Here is a 15,183-nt window from a genome sequence, read left to right as displayed (position 1 = left end):
ACTAATAGGGGAGGTCCTCCTCCCCTTCCATCTGACCCTAGCCTATCAGGTCTCATCAGGACTGGCTGCACTGTCTTCCTCTGTGGCCTGGCAAGGATATTCCCCCCACAGGGGGAGGTGATCAAAGGCCAGCCACCGTATTTTTGTCAGAGACAGTCCCTGTTCCCATTACTAGGAAACCCACTTGGAGACTGATCTGCCATGGACTACATCTGTGCAGGGGTTCTAGGATATCTCCAGGCATGGTCCTTGGTTGGAGTATCAGTCTCAGAAAATTCCACTAGGTCCAGATTTCTTGATTCTATTGCTCTCCTTGTGGAGCTCCTGTTCCCTCCATGTCTTTCTATCTCCCCCTTCTTTCATAAGATTCCCTGCCCTCTGCCCAAAGTTTGGCTATGAGCTTCAGCATCTGCCCTGATACACTGCTGGGTAGAGTCTTTCAGAGGCCCTCTGTGGTAGGCTCCTGTCCTGTTTCCTGGTGTCTCCCTCCTCTGATATCTATTCTGTTTGTTTGCCTTTCTGAGTGAGAATTGATCATCTTACTCTGGGTACTCCTTGCTTAGGTTGTTTAGGAGTACAGATTTTAGTATGTTTATACTGTATTATTTGATTTTATTGGGTTTTTATTTGCGTTGTTTTTTCTGACTTTTTTGAAAGAAGGAATACAAGACCATGAAGTTCAGTGGGTGGAGAGGTGAAAAGGATCAGGGTGGGAAAACAATATGATCAAAATATATTGCACAATGATTGTGAAAAATAAAAATCTCAGTGTGAAACCTAAAACACTGCAACTTCTAGAGGAAAATATGGGCAGTACCCTGAAAGATATAGAAGCACAAAAAGACTTTTTGAATAAAACTCCATTTGATCAAGAATTAAAGTTAACACTTGACCAAAACGGGAACTCACAAAAGTAAAACGATTCTTTACAACAAAAGAAACAATTAATGGAATGAACACACAGCTGCACAGATGATAGAGAAGTGATACTCAGAATATACAAAACCATTAGAGAGTCTACAAAGCAAAGAACTCAGTTAACTGGCATATTGCTCTGAACAGAGTTCTGAAAAGACAAAACTAAAATGGCTAAGAAATATCTGAAAAAGCATTCTATATCCTAAGCAAATACCCTAATGCAAACAATAATTATTGTGTGACTTCATCTTTTCATATCAGGAAAACTAAGATCAAGAAAACAAATGACAGCAAATGCAACTAAAGATGTGGCAGAGAAAGGGGAACTTTCTTTTCCTATTTATGGGGTTTCAAGTTGGAGCAGCCATTCTGGAGATCATAGTGGAGAATTCTCTAAAAGCTATACAGCTCCTTGGCATATTCCTTAAGAACTCGATCTTATTCCACAAATAATTGGGAGAGCTATGACCATTCTACCTTCCCTAAATAGCTGCTGTATCAGTAACGTTCTATAACTGTGATGATGGATACATCATGTTCAATGCAACATATAGAAAAAAAGAGTTATTTGGGTTATATTTCCAGAGGAATGATAGACTATTATGGTAGCTTACAAGGGTGTGTGCGTGTGTGTGTGTGTGTGTGTGTGTGTGTGTGTGTGTGTGTGTGTGTGTTTCAGGTTAGTTTGATATTTTTTTTCTCAGTGATAAATACTAAACACAGGGATTTGAGTTCACCAGGCTGCACTCTACCATGGGAGTGAATATTAATCCATCTTCTTCTTTGTCCCATGAGTTGACTCCTCCATAACTCAAACTTTCCCATTTGCTCAGTAGAAAGATTAATAATGGTACATATGTAAGAGAGTGATTCTGAGGAGAGTCAGTGATGGGAAGCTGTGGAGGCTGGGATGTAATGGGATCTCACTGAAATTTGAGGTCCCTTTCCTCTTGTCTGGTGGTGACAAGGAGAGCAGTGTTGGGTAGAAGTCATTCCAGGGAGGGAGAAGCTGCCTCCCTTGAATAGAGGAAGCTCAGAGAGGTAGGGGTACAGCTCTCAATCCCTGAGAAAGGGAGGGCCTCACCTACACTGAGGATGAGAGAAGGGAAGGGGGGGAGAGGAGGAAAAGGACTGGGATTGGGGTAGAAAGTGATAAACAAATATTTTAAAAGATTGAAGAGTTAGAAATTGCATTTTTATTGATAAGAAAATACTTTTTTTTTTCAAAACGATCTTCAAAAAGGGAGTTAATAAAAAAAAAGTGGGTAGTACAATCAAAGTTTGGAAAACATTAACAAGTATATATAAAATTTAACCAATAAAGAGAAAATTGAAACAACCAAAAACAACAGAAATAAGAAAGAAGAAAGAAATAAAACAAAACCCAAACCCTACCAGAAAATTAAGCTCAGCAGCCTTCTCTCACTGCAGATTTAACAGGACTGACCCACAGCCTGTGGCTGGTCTTAAACACTTAGTGGCAAGGGTGACACCAGTTTTCTCAGTGGATGTAGTCAGAGCAGAAAAGAGACTGAGACTCAGAAGTAGCATGGCTTCCTCACTGGCTAAATAAGATTAGGGGCTGTTCACAGCAAGGCACCCCATTCTGAAGAAGACAATTCCTCCTAGGAATTCTGTTGTTCACTGGGGTTGGGGCTCAGCAGGTGGCTCCTGAAGCAGCAGCCTCTTCTGGAGGAGGCTCTCCTTATGGGCTGTGGCCAGGTCCAGTTCAAGGTGCAGCTTTTCAGACCTGAAAGAGGAAGGCAGTTAAGACACAGGCCTGGTGGGACTTGCCATATCAGCCTTCAAGCTGCTATCATCCACCATCTCAGCTCTGCTGGAGGGTCAACACTGATCTCTTTTTTTTTTTTTCTTTTTTTTGGTTTTAATTTTTATTAATTACACTTTATTTACTTTGTATCCCCCCACAAACCCGTCCCTCCTCCCCTGCTAATCCCAGCTTCTCTCCCCTTTCTCCACGCATGCCCCTCCCCAAGGCCACTGATAGGGGAGGTCTTCCTCTCCTCCCTTCTGATCCTAGTCTATTATCTCATCAGGAGTGGCTGCATTGTTATCTTCTGTGGTCTGGTAAGGCTGCTCCCCCCTCAGGGGAGGTAATCAAAGAGCAGGCCAATCAGTTCATGTCAGAGACAGTCCCTGTTCCCATTACTATGGAACCCACTTGGACACTGAACTGCCATGAGCTACATCTGTGCAGAGGTTCTAGGTTATCTCCATGCATGGTACTTGGTTGGAGTAAACACGGATCTCTTAACTGAAGTCACTCTTTGTAATCCCAAGACATCAGTATCACACAATGTCAGCGCCTACACAATGTTTCAGCTATTAAGCACAAGTCAGAATTGGATCTAGGAACTGTATGGTCTGTGTTCTACTACAAAGGCTAGTCCTTTCTCCTATAATCCAGGAACATCATTATTTAAAATTACCTACCTTAATAATCTGATCAGTATAGAAGTTATTCATGATGACTCACTGATGGATCACATTATTTTATAGATAGGAATAATACAGCCTTGCAACCTGGGCACCTGAACAAAGTCATGAGGCTAGCTCATTCCTCCTGCTCAGGAGACACCTGGCACCCAAGTATCATGCATCATGGAGCCTGCCATGCTGGAGCAGCCTTTCGTGAATTGTGTGCCTGCCAACAATGGCCCTGCATAAGCTATGGTACCAACTGAAACCTCTGTTTTCCTAAGAACTAGAACAGACAGACTGCATCCAGGAACTCAATGGGAGTTACTGAACACTCCCATGAAGGTTCTGATCATTCCTGTAGCAGAGACATCTGCATGGGTTCATCATGCAGATGAACCTATACTCTTGAGAAAACCTTTCTCACAGAAATGGATTAACACTGCAGAGATCAGTGCGGAAATGGTGAGATTCTGATCATTACAGGGGATGTTCTTAAATAAAAGTACATTTTCAGTCTGGTGTGGTGTGCATGCCTTGAGATCCCATCACTTGGTGGGGGCAGATGTCTGCAGTTCTCGTAAGTTTAAGCACAGTCTGCGAAGAATATACTAAACAGCACAGGGGAGTTTCCAATGCCCTAAACACATAAGGTGGCAAAGATATTGTTACCTGGTAGAAGTTCCTGATGACAGGACCAGTATAATACTTTGAGGTGTTCTTTCCCAGGAGTGGCTCTTAGGCTTGCTGGTGAGCCAAAGCCCATAAAAGACAGAGAATCCAGGAAAAGGGGACCCAGATGGCTTCACATTCTCCTCCCATCCTGGGTTTCTACCTCATCCGGAGGTCCACAAATTAATGCTGCATCTTTAAGGCTAAGTTCCTTTCCTGGATGGCCAGCTGTGTCTGCTTCTTCACATAATGCAGGAGTTTCTCCAGTCTTTCCTGCTCCTGTTCATGACAAGATGGTGTTCTCAGTGGAGGGCTGCACACTGGCATGCACACACTAACTTACAAGAGCAAGCACACATAGAGGACCCAAGAGCTGGCTGGACAGCCACCCTAGCCAGAACATCCAGCTTCAAGGGAAGTAAGAAACCCTGTTCCAAGGTAGAAACTGACATGAAAGAAACCCAATGGCCTCCTGTGGGCAATGCACACATGCCTGATGGTCCACACTTCTCATGGACTTCATGTTAGAAGAGCATGGAGTTCAGACTCAGCACACAAGCTCTTTCAGAATGGTCTCACAACTCTGCTCTCCATCCCTTGGGAACTATAATGGCTGTGAGGAGCTTGCTCTGCTTAGCCAGAGTAAGTTGAGATGGTTAGAGAATTTTTTTTTCTCTAAAGTTTCATGACTCTGACCTCTTCAAATTGTCTGTCAAATGTCCTTCATATATCTCTTGATGTCCAGTCAGCTCCAGAGTATAAACTCTCCACAAAAACTCCTAGAAGAGGGCTGGGAAACTAACTCAGGCATCTGTCAGTGTGCATGAAGAGGTGGCCAAACATAAGAGACCATATTGGAGTGAAGAAGAATGGAGAAGGCCACATGACATCGGAATTGATGACAATGAGAAGCAATCATTTGACATTAGAAGTAGGGTCATCCTCTTGCTAGCTGTTTCCCACCTGTGATATCACAGTACCCACAAGGCACCAATGATCTGCGTACATTACAGCCTAGATAACCAGAGAGCATATAATTGTGGGATATCTCGTTCCCCACTCTGCTCTTTGGACTGCACCTTCAAGCAGAACAGCAGGGTATACTTGCCAAGAATCAAGTTTCTCACAAGAGGTTAATTTCACAGAATACTTTGTGCAATGACATAGAAAAGAACAGTCAGATGGCATGAGGTGGGCAGAGGGTGGCAAGTATACATTAGTAAGGAGGGTGATGGGTGAGAGCTCAGGTGTGTAGATGATCAGACAAAGAGTCCAGTAGGCAAATGGTTCCAGACCTTGTCTAGTTGCTGTGTCTGGAGGTCACTGGTCTCCTCCTCTTGGTCCTTAAAAATCTGCTGCATTTCTGCCAACTGGTGTTTTAGCAGGACCCGATTCTCTTGTGCCATCTCATTGTCCTGTGTCATCATGTCCACCTTCTTCTTCAACTGAGCCTGTTCCATCAGGAGCCGGCTGTGGAGGTTGCTGGAAAGATCCTCTGAAGAGTAAGCCTCTGACAGCATCCTCATGCCCCCACCCCTGCCAGCCTGCTCTTGCCATCCCTACCTTCAGGGCCTATCAACACCACAAGGCTCAAGATTTCAGTGAAGACTCCTAGGAAAGAGCCCAATACAACCATGCCTGCTGCACTAAGAAAACCATTGAGAGAACAGCTAATTCACGAAAGAGTAAGAACTGCTAAAGTCTCCAACACTAACAGGGTTCCTTGTTCCTCAAAGAGAAAGGAGTCTCCACGTGTACTCTATTGTCCCAGGGAGTTGGGAATCATAAAAAAATAGGTGACAAATGCCCTCAAGGTAGGAAAGGAGAACCAAGGGGAGCACATTCTATCACAAGTTCCGTAACACTCAGCTCCATAAACCCTTCCTGAGTCCCAGATACCTAGGCCGGCCTGACAACTCTGCCATGCTGTGAATTTATTTCTAACTAGAGGCTCCTGAGGCTCAAATGAAAATCCTGGAAGAGGTAACAGCCTCTTTCATACTTAGCAAAATGGAGTCCAAAAGGAACAGGTAGGCTGATGGCTAAGAGGTAGAAAGGATAGACCCAGAGCTGGGTATTCTCCAGTCTAGAATAAAGGAAAACAAAGGTAACCATCCCACAGCTGTTGGGCTCCCTGACAGGCACTTACCAATAGAAGCCAGTCTCCTTGTCGAGCTCCTTGAGGTTCTGTGAGGCTTCAGTGTGCTCCTGCTCTAAGGTCTGCAGGTCCAATATCACCTGTTTATGCTGTGTCATCAGTCTTTCATAGAAAGGATTTGGCCTGTAGTAGGGCCTGGCCCCAAAATCAAAGAACCCCATGAATACAGGCCTCAAGGATCTGGTGAACTCAGGCTGTGAGCCAAATACACAAGAGCAGAAGATGCCACATTCTGGACCCTGTATGCTGGTTCAGTCTGCTGCTTATATGTCTTGTTATCCTGGCCACAGACAAGCAGAGGCTAAAGGTGTCCAGGTGAAAGCTGCCCTGGCTGTATGACCTCACTCAGTAAGCCTGGAGGAGTTGTTTACCCCTTTACAGTCTCAGTGAGGCATTCCATAAATCTTGGCCTACAAAAAAATCCTGTGATTTCATTTCTCCCATTTTCAGAACAATAATTCTTGATCCTTGATGACTATTTCTCAGAGTCAGACATAATTCTGGGGATGAGGGCCAGCCTAGAGACAGATTTAAAAACTGCCCAGGGGATTCTACTGTGCCTCCAATCTGACCACATAGGCTAAGTATAGCTTAAAGTGGCACACCCAGAACTCAGCACGGGCATCACATGGAGACTGAGACCGGAAGACCCCCTCACACCATTAGCTCCAAGAGTCTAGAGGGATACACAAACATGTAAATTTGTACGTACACATATGCACACACAGACACAGACAGAAAGAGAGAGAGAGAGAAAGAACAATGGAATGCTAAAAAATTTTATCTCATGTAATGTCCCAAGAGTATAAGGCACAAGAAGAGAGATGAACAGTGTTGAGCCAGGCCTTTCTGTCCTACATTAAGATAAACTAAGAGGGATCAGGCCCCTCCAGCTGCTACAAGGAGCTTCTAGCATTAAATCTCCTCTCAGGCAAGTAAAAATCTCATCACAGACTCACAGCAGCTAGTGTCTCACACAAGCCATCACCTATCAAGCCCTTTCCAAATGCATGCTGGGAATTCACTCTCCACTGCCTCAATCCATGTGTTGTGTGACTCAGAACACAGGGTTTCATTTGGAAAAAGCATATGTGTTCTTCCAGATATCACTGCTGCCAAAGCTTAATTTCCTGCCTCTCCTCTGAGCAGCATTTAGGGTCATGACACCCTGGAGGCGTCCTTAAAAGGATTAGATGAGGGTGACTTTGCAGACCCAAGAATGACACCATGGGGTTTGAAAAAAAAAATGTATACCTATTGTCCAAGGATCCATCTGTGATGAGGATCAGGCGATCTCTCAGCAAATTTTTCTCCATGGTCATCAGCTGCAGCTGAGTGGTCAACCTGTCCATTTCCTTCTTCACCTGCTTCTTGGAGGGGAGCTTTGTGGGGGATGGTGTCTCCCCACTGCCCTCTGTAGGGAGAACAAAAGTGAACTTGCATAGTGAGAAGGCCAGAGAATGGATACAAATAGAGCATGCCTAGAACCCAGTGACAAGATTTTACCAATTGTGGCCTAAAACTGAGATGCCTGCTCTCTGTATCTCAGATCTGCCATCACTCTGTTAAGAAGTGAGTATCATGCATGGAGAACCCTAGAACCCCTGCACAGATGTAGCCCAGGGCAATTCAGTGTCCAAGTGGGTTCCACAGTAATGAGAACAGGGACTGCCTCTGACATGAACTGATTGCCCTGCTCTTTGATCACCTTCCCCTGAGGGGGGAGCAGCCTTACCAGGACACAGAGGAAGACAATGCAGCCACTCCTGATGAGACCTAACAGACTAGGATCAGAAGGAAGGAAATGAAGCCCTCCCCTATCAGTGGACTTGAAGAGGGACATGGGTGAAGAAGGGGGAGGGAGGGAGAGGTTGGAAGGATAGGAAGGAGGGAGCTACAGGGGGGATAGATACAAAGTGAATAAAGCGTAATTAATTTTTTTTTAAAAAAGAAGTGGGTATCTAAGCAGCTAAGTATTTCCACTGCTTCCTTACATGTGTTCCTTACAAGATTCCGCTTGGCTTCTGAGCCCTCAGGCCTGTGGTTTCAGAACCCAGGCGAATAACGGCAGAGTCCACAGGCACTCAGGTGCTTTAGAGACACACTGAACTCCTGCCTTGTCACTCTATGACCATTCCTGTGGATTAGACAGTCATGCAGTAGCAGAACATGATCAAGAGACTGAGCAATTCTGCCCAGAGACATACCAAAACACCACAGCACTGACAGTAAAGATTCAGTCTCTGTCTGCCTCTAACACTTTGCCTGTACTAGAGAAATGACTGCCACCCAGACTACTGATTCACAAACCTAAGTGTGCAGCTGTCAGAGAGAGGTGGTCAGAGGTGATATGAGCACATAAGGACATAGCCAAGAGCACATTTCTGTCCCTGTAACTACTGTCAGATAGCCAAAGCACCTAAAACAAGTCTGTGATTGTGAAATACAGTAACGCCCTGCCTTAAATTGTGAAATGTTAACCTCCCTGACCCCTGATGATTGCCTTTTGTTGTCATGTTACACAACAAATGCCCAATAAGATGAAAGCTAAGAACTCCAGTGAAAGAGCTTTGGCCTTGCCAGTCCTGGCTCTGGGGACAGACAAAATAATGTTCTGGAATCCTTAACTTTCATGACCTATGTTAAGCAGAAATGTCCATTTGCTTCCCAGATGTTCCTGTTCCACTGCCCCATTATTGTAGCTCCCACCTCAAGCCCATCTCCTCTGCCCAGGACTCACTGCTCCTTCCCCAGGACAACTTCTTTCTTGATATTTTAAAATGTGATGGAAGACCATCTGCCTTCTGCCTCTCTTTGATTTTTCGACTGTCCCCACTCTCTTTCTCAAAGAGACTTCTCAGTCTGGCTCACATGGCTGTTGATGAGACCTATAGGCAACTGCCCTAAGAGCAGTTGGTGTTGCCACAACACTAGTGACATCACAGCATTGCCATGACCTCTCCAGGATACAACAGAATGTAGAGAAAACAGACAGCTGATGTCACTGGGAACCCTGCTGATGTTCACCTTGTACTTACCATTAGCTGAGGGGCCCTTTCCAAGGAGATTCTCCTAGGACATTGCCATTGACCACCACTTCATTTCAAAGCCACAGATACCTCTAGCCTTGATTAGAAACATGTTAGTACTTCCTATGAGGAAATAAATTTTTATTTTCCAAACATGCCTAGGAATGTCTCATTCTTACCTCAAAACCTCCTTTTCACCAATATCAGAAAATAAATGGTGATGAGATCTCACAACAGGATGATTATGGCAGAGGAATGGTCTCCTGCCTTATGTGTATATGTGCTTGAATGCACATCCAGGAAGAGCCTGAAGTGCTGGTTTAGTGTGGGATGTTTGTTAGGGGGTTCAGGCACAGAAGCCATGTACCTGGCCTTTGAAAGTTGCCTCCAGATGCCTTAGCAGATGGAGAATGCAGCCATCAGCATGCTGAACTGTTGGCAGAGGAAACTGAAACAGTGGAGGCACCAAGAGAAAAGGTCCTCAGGCTGAGTGTGGTGCTCTCTCCACCAAAGATAACCAAAGACCTATTGGTTATAGGGATTCTGTTATTTACATAGTGACTTGCTGTCTGAAGAAAGAAAAAAATCATCGTGTGTGCGTAGCACTATATGTTAGACATAGCTTAGTTGGCAGAGTGACTGCCTAGCATAGAAAAGGCTAAAGAATTACAGGCAGGAGCCTCTGCTGCAGGGATGATCAGAACCTTCACTGAAGTGTTCTGTAACATGCTCCCATAGAGAGCCAGGATGCAGTTGCTAGCTCTGTTCCTAAGGAAATTCAGCTTCCTGTTCGGTGCCTGAACCTGTGCAGTACTGTTTTACACAGGCATGCAACTCAGGATATGCTGCTCCTGCATGCCAGGCTCTATCATTCATTTTTTGATATTTTTTGTTTGTTTCTTTGTTTCATGTTTTGTTCTTTTCTTTTTTTTTAATTTTTCTATTATTAATTACACTTTATTCACGTTGTATCCCCTCATAAGCCCCTCCCTCCTACACTCTCAGTCCCACCATCCCTCCCTCCCCCTTCACGCATGCCCCTCCCCAAGTCCACTGAAGAGGGCAGTCCTCTTCTCCTTCCTTCTGATCTTAGTCTATCAGATCACATCAGGAGTAAGAACTGGAGAGGACAGGAACCACACAAGGAGAGCAAAAGAACCAGAAAATTTGTACACAGGGAACATCCCAGAGACTCATACTCCAACCAAGGACTATTCGTGGAGATAACCTAGAAACCCTGCACAGATGTAGCACATGACAATTCAGTGTCCAAGTGGGTTACATAGTAATGGGAAGAGGGACTGCCTCTGACATAATCTGATTGGCCTGCTCTTTGATCACCTCCCCCTGAGGAGGGAGCAGCCTTACCAGGCCACAGAAGATGACAAGGCAGTCATTCATTCACTTTTAAAGAACTACCTGGCAGACATGAGTGTCCAAGTTTGACAAAAAACCCACTGGTGCAGCAGAAATGGATATAGACCAGAATGTCCAAGTCTCAAATTCTAGTCACCACTCGGCAAGTCCCAAGATTTATCCAGAGGTAGAAGTCTGTTTGCATGTGTGGGCAAAATACATACTGCTCATCACTGCTCAGTAGCAAGTCTTGGTCATTTCCGACCTCATGCTTTTCATTCCTCCCTTTGCAGAATTGTCTTCATCCCAATGACCATGACTGTAACTATGCACAGACAGACAGCACGGGTTTCATTTTGGGCTGCAGCTAACCTAGCCATCTTTTGTCCTCTAAATCTGACACTGGAGCCTCCATCTAAGCTGGGTGTGTTTCATTGCCCTTGCTCAGGTGGTGTGGTTACAAGCCAGTATTATGGCTATCTATAGAATGATGTGACCCATCAGTAGCTCATCATGAGTAATGTTGTTGACTATGGTATATTACCTCTTGTTGTTCTCCATGGTGCATGGTCTTGATGAGTACAGCTACTCTGCCAGATTTCAGAGTGTGGATAAAGTAGGTCAGCATTTCACCATTTACCAGAAAGGCACAAAAAATCTTCAGGACTGCTAGACAGTAGTTTTCAGGGTCACTTTGAAAAGTTACGGTTATTTCATAGGTACCCATGCACACACACATGAAGATCACAGAACAATTTTTGCAAGATTTGTCCTAACTTGTGGGTCTCGGGGAAGGATCTCAGTTCCATAGGCTTGTAGCAAGTACCTTAACATACTGAGCCATCTCTCCAGGCAAACACCTCAGTCCAAATGTTTTATAAGCTATGTATCTGTATTTATGTTCTTTATATATGTATCTATGCTTTATTGGTAATGAATAGAATCCTTCCACACATAGAAAGAAAGCTCAACTTAGTGACATGACTATGAGTTGATTAACAATTAACTTGCATTACCTAGTACCCTAACCAGTGTTAATAGCAGTTTAAAAGTATTGGAAGTAACCTTGAATTTGTATCAGTATACTAAAGCATATACCAATGTATCAAAAATAGACTTATTTTTGCATCAATATGCAAAATCCTATACCAGAGTTAAAATTAACCTTATTTGAGAATAACAGATAAAACCCTAAGTTGAGAAGATTCAATAATCTACCTTTTGTCTTATTCTATAAGATATTCCTGTATACTCCTTTCTTTTCAACCCCTTTTCTCATATCTAAGAAAGAAAGATAGAAAAAAGAAAAAGGTAAAGAGAGAAATCCCTGAAAATAACCTTGTTTCACTCTGAATACAACCATTAGTAATTATAAATATCTCCCAATGACAATAAAAATTTGTAGTCATAGAAAACAACCAAAAATTACTCAACCCCCTTTAAGGAAAATTGGACGTCATTCTCATGGATTTCTTCTAGCTTACATTTTGGACACACAGAAATTTTGTTAGGGAGCCCAAAGAAAATTGGGAAAAATTGGTTAATTAAGCAAGCAATAACATTTGTGGTCCAGTCTTTGAATGTTGAGAAATTTCAAGCTTAATAAAACTCCGTTTGGAACAGTCTAAAATGCTGGACCAATTAAGATTAGTAGCTTTCTTCAAAGATTTCTTGGGAGCAGGCTTTGATGAGAAACAGCACTTGAAGCAGTTGAGGCAGGAACAAGCAGAATGCTGGAATATGTAAGATGCTGTAACAGATGTGTCAATGTCTCAGCATGTTGGAAAGATGATTTTGTCAGGTTTGGTCCAGCATCTCTGGTGTCCAGTTCTTTTGTTCTGCAAACATTTAATTTTTCACAAGCATTATAGAGTTCTAAAATTATAAATGTATGAGATGTACAGGATGAAACTAAACTGTAAGCCAATTTTATCTATGCCAATTAAAAGAATAGCATAATACATTTTGAGGATATTATAACCAAGGATTTATTGGCCAAGTATTGTTGGAGTTTTGGCTGTAGACGTATTTTTATGTCTCAGTCAGTTTTAGAGTTGTTCCCATCTAATGGGATCAGCAATATACGTTACCATTATTATTGAACATACAATCATTATCATGTTAAAATCAAAACAAGGTTGGATAGATCAAAATATTGTTTTTGGGCTCTTGGGCTCCTGTTGTATTAGGCCAAGTTGCTATCTATCTCCCTAGAGAGGCCTCCCATTAGACAGACAAGCTGGTTGCCTTGAGCAATAGAACAGGCATGTTTTGAGTAAACTTTACATAAACTTCTTTTTAATTTAGAATTTAAACATACCCTAGGCATCTTGTATCTGTTTGGAGGTTTAGGCCTAGGTTTTTATATATGTTGTAGCTATTTGTCCTATCGCCTTTTTTATATAGAACAGGCAGTTATGCCCTTTATAGGCAAACTTCATTTAAACTCCCTCTTACCTTTAGCATTTAAGCATACCCTAGGCATCTTGTACCTGGGTTTTTACATTGGTTGTGGCTATTTTTTTGGCTTGTCCCTTTTTTATACATTGTGGCCAGTTATGCCTTTGTAGCCAAACTTTATATAAACTCTCTTTTACCTTTAACACTTAAGTATATCCTAGGTATCTTGCACTGGATTTTTACATTGGTTTTGGCTATCTTTGGCTTGCCCCTTTTTTGATATGGGATGGACAGTTTTGGTTTTTAACCATATGAATTATAATTTTTGAGTGTTTAGGACTTAACTAGGCTGGCTTTTGGTGAAATCTTAGGCCTGGTTCATTCTCCATGTCGGTCCCAGACCTCTCCTCCAGCCTCTACTCTCCCAGATTCTCTCCTCTTCTCCCTCTTACCCCCTCCTCCCCTCCAGTCCCTCCCCTCTTCCTCCTAGTTCTTCCTCTCCTCCTACTTTCTTCTTCTCCTCCTGCTTCCTTCCTCTCCTCCCACTCTCAACCAGGATGTCCACCCTGCCCTCTCCATAGCTCAACACTGTGGCCAGTTGTTTTAATTGACACATTAGAGAACAAATGGTGGCATGTTTACACAAACTTGAGACAGGTGATGCTTAGAATAAACATCACAATGCAATGTCCAGATTGAAATCAGATAGTGGGGGAGAGAAATCAGCATTTGAATGAACAAGGGTGAGGTGTATACATTCCAAAAGAACATTATACCAACGTTGTGGTTTCCCGCAGCCTATACTTTTTTATATTCCTTAAATCATGTTGTACTTGCAAAATATTTAAAATATTTGCTAGGTTATTCCTCGGTAGTTATTTGATAACAACTACTCTTCATTCTGATAAGAACACAGGTAAAGATAATATTAAGTATCTCGGAGGTGTTTTCTCAGACCCCATCTTAGTTAAACCAATTGGGGGAATTTATACTTGAATTCTTCTAACCTAAACTAGAGCACCTATCTCCTCAATCTGCTGTCTTTGCTCCTTTAAAACACAGTTTGTTATTTTAATATTGAATATAATATTTCCATGTTACATCTATTTTAAAAACACCAAACTAATTCTATACTGTTAAAACTCCAGTAAGTGTAAAGAATTAAAATGTTACAGGTCTAGAGTCAAAATTATCTTGGACTCTCTTAGCCTTTTTAATAGTCCATCTATTACCTTCCTATGTATGTGACAACATTTTTTGTGGCCAAAACACAAAATTAAGGGGCCTAACTTTAAAGAGATCTGTAACAACCCTATTAAAGCCAATCTGTACTCTTTTTATTTTTATTTATTACAGTTTATTCACTTTGTATCCCCCCCCCCTGTAGCTCCCTCCCTCTTCCCCTCCCAATCCAACTCTCCCTCCCCCTTCTCCACCTATGCCCCTCCCCCAGTTCACTGATAGGGGAGGTCTTCCTCCCCGTCCCTCTGATCCTAATCTATCAGGTCTCATCAGGAGTTGCTGCATTGTCTTCTTCTGTGGTCTGGTAAGGCTGCTCCCCCCTCAGGGGGAGGTGATCAAAGAGCAGGCCAATCAGGTCCTGTCAGAGACAGTCCTTGTTCCCATTACTATGGAACCCACTTGGACACTGAACTGCCATGAATTACATCTGTGCAGGGGTTCCAGGCCATCTCCATGAGTGGTCCTTGGCTGGAGTATCAGTCTCAGAAAAGACCCCTGTTCCAGACTTTTTGGATCTGTTGCTCTCCTTGTGTAGCTCCTGTCCCCTCCAGGTGTTACTTTCTCCCACTTCTTTCATAAGATTCCCTGCACTCTGCCCAAAGGTTGGCCATGAGTCTCAGCGTCCGCTTTGATAGTCTGCAGGGCAGAGCCTTTCAGACACACCCTCCCCTGGTGCCTATTCTGCCGTTTAGTCTTCTGTTACCCTCCATGCTCCGGAGCAGCTCAGGTCCTGCCCATCCACAGCCCTGTACAGTCCTCAGGTTCCCTTTTCTCTTACCAACCTGATGCCGTTGTTCCTCTTTGTCCTAGTGTGGGTGGGTTCACGTGGTCTCTCTGCCTAGGTACTGAAGGCCCCTCTTCAATGGATTCTACTCCCAGGGTTCTGGCCCCTTCTTTCTGGGCTCCTGCCCTTAACCAGGAGTTCTATTCTTCTTTTCATTCACCCTGAGTTCTCTGGACTCCTGGTTT

The 15,183-nt window shown here is 43.3% G+C and overlaps 1 protein-coding gene across 1 annotated transcript; it reads right to left on the bottom strand.

Moving 5' to 3' along the window:
• Nucleotides 1-5,288: 5,288 nt before the first annotated feature.
• LOC129677979 (disks large homolog 5-like) lies at nucleotides 5,289-14,924 on the bottom strand. Its single transcript, XM_055608663.1, has 4 exons — nucleotides 14,918-14,924; nucleotides 7,442-7,601; nucleotides 6,179-6,322; nucleotides 5,289-5,511 (listed from the first exon to the last, which is right to left on the bottom strand). The coding sequence occupies exons 1-4, from the start codon at nucleotides 14,922-14,924 to the stop codon at nucleotides 5,289-5,291; spliced, it is 534 nt and encodes a 177-aa protein (XP_055464638.1).
• Nucleotides 14,925-15,183: the final 259 nt, after the last annotated feature.

Source organism: Psammomys obesus, unplaced genomic scaffold (genome assembly GCF_907164565.1).
Source record: "Psammomys obesus unplaced genomic scaffold, mPsaObe1.curated_primary_1811, whole genome shotgun sequence".
In the NCBI taxonomy this organism is placed as follows: domain Eukaryota; kingdom Metazoa; phylum Chordata; class Mammalia; order Rodentia; family Muridae; genus Psammomys; species Psammomys obesus.
The sequence above is the reverse complement of the archived record's forward strand: the minus strand, read 5'-3'. Positions and strand labels throughout refer to the sequence as shown.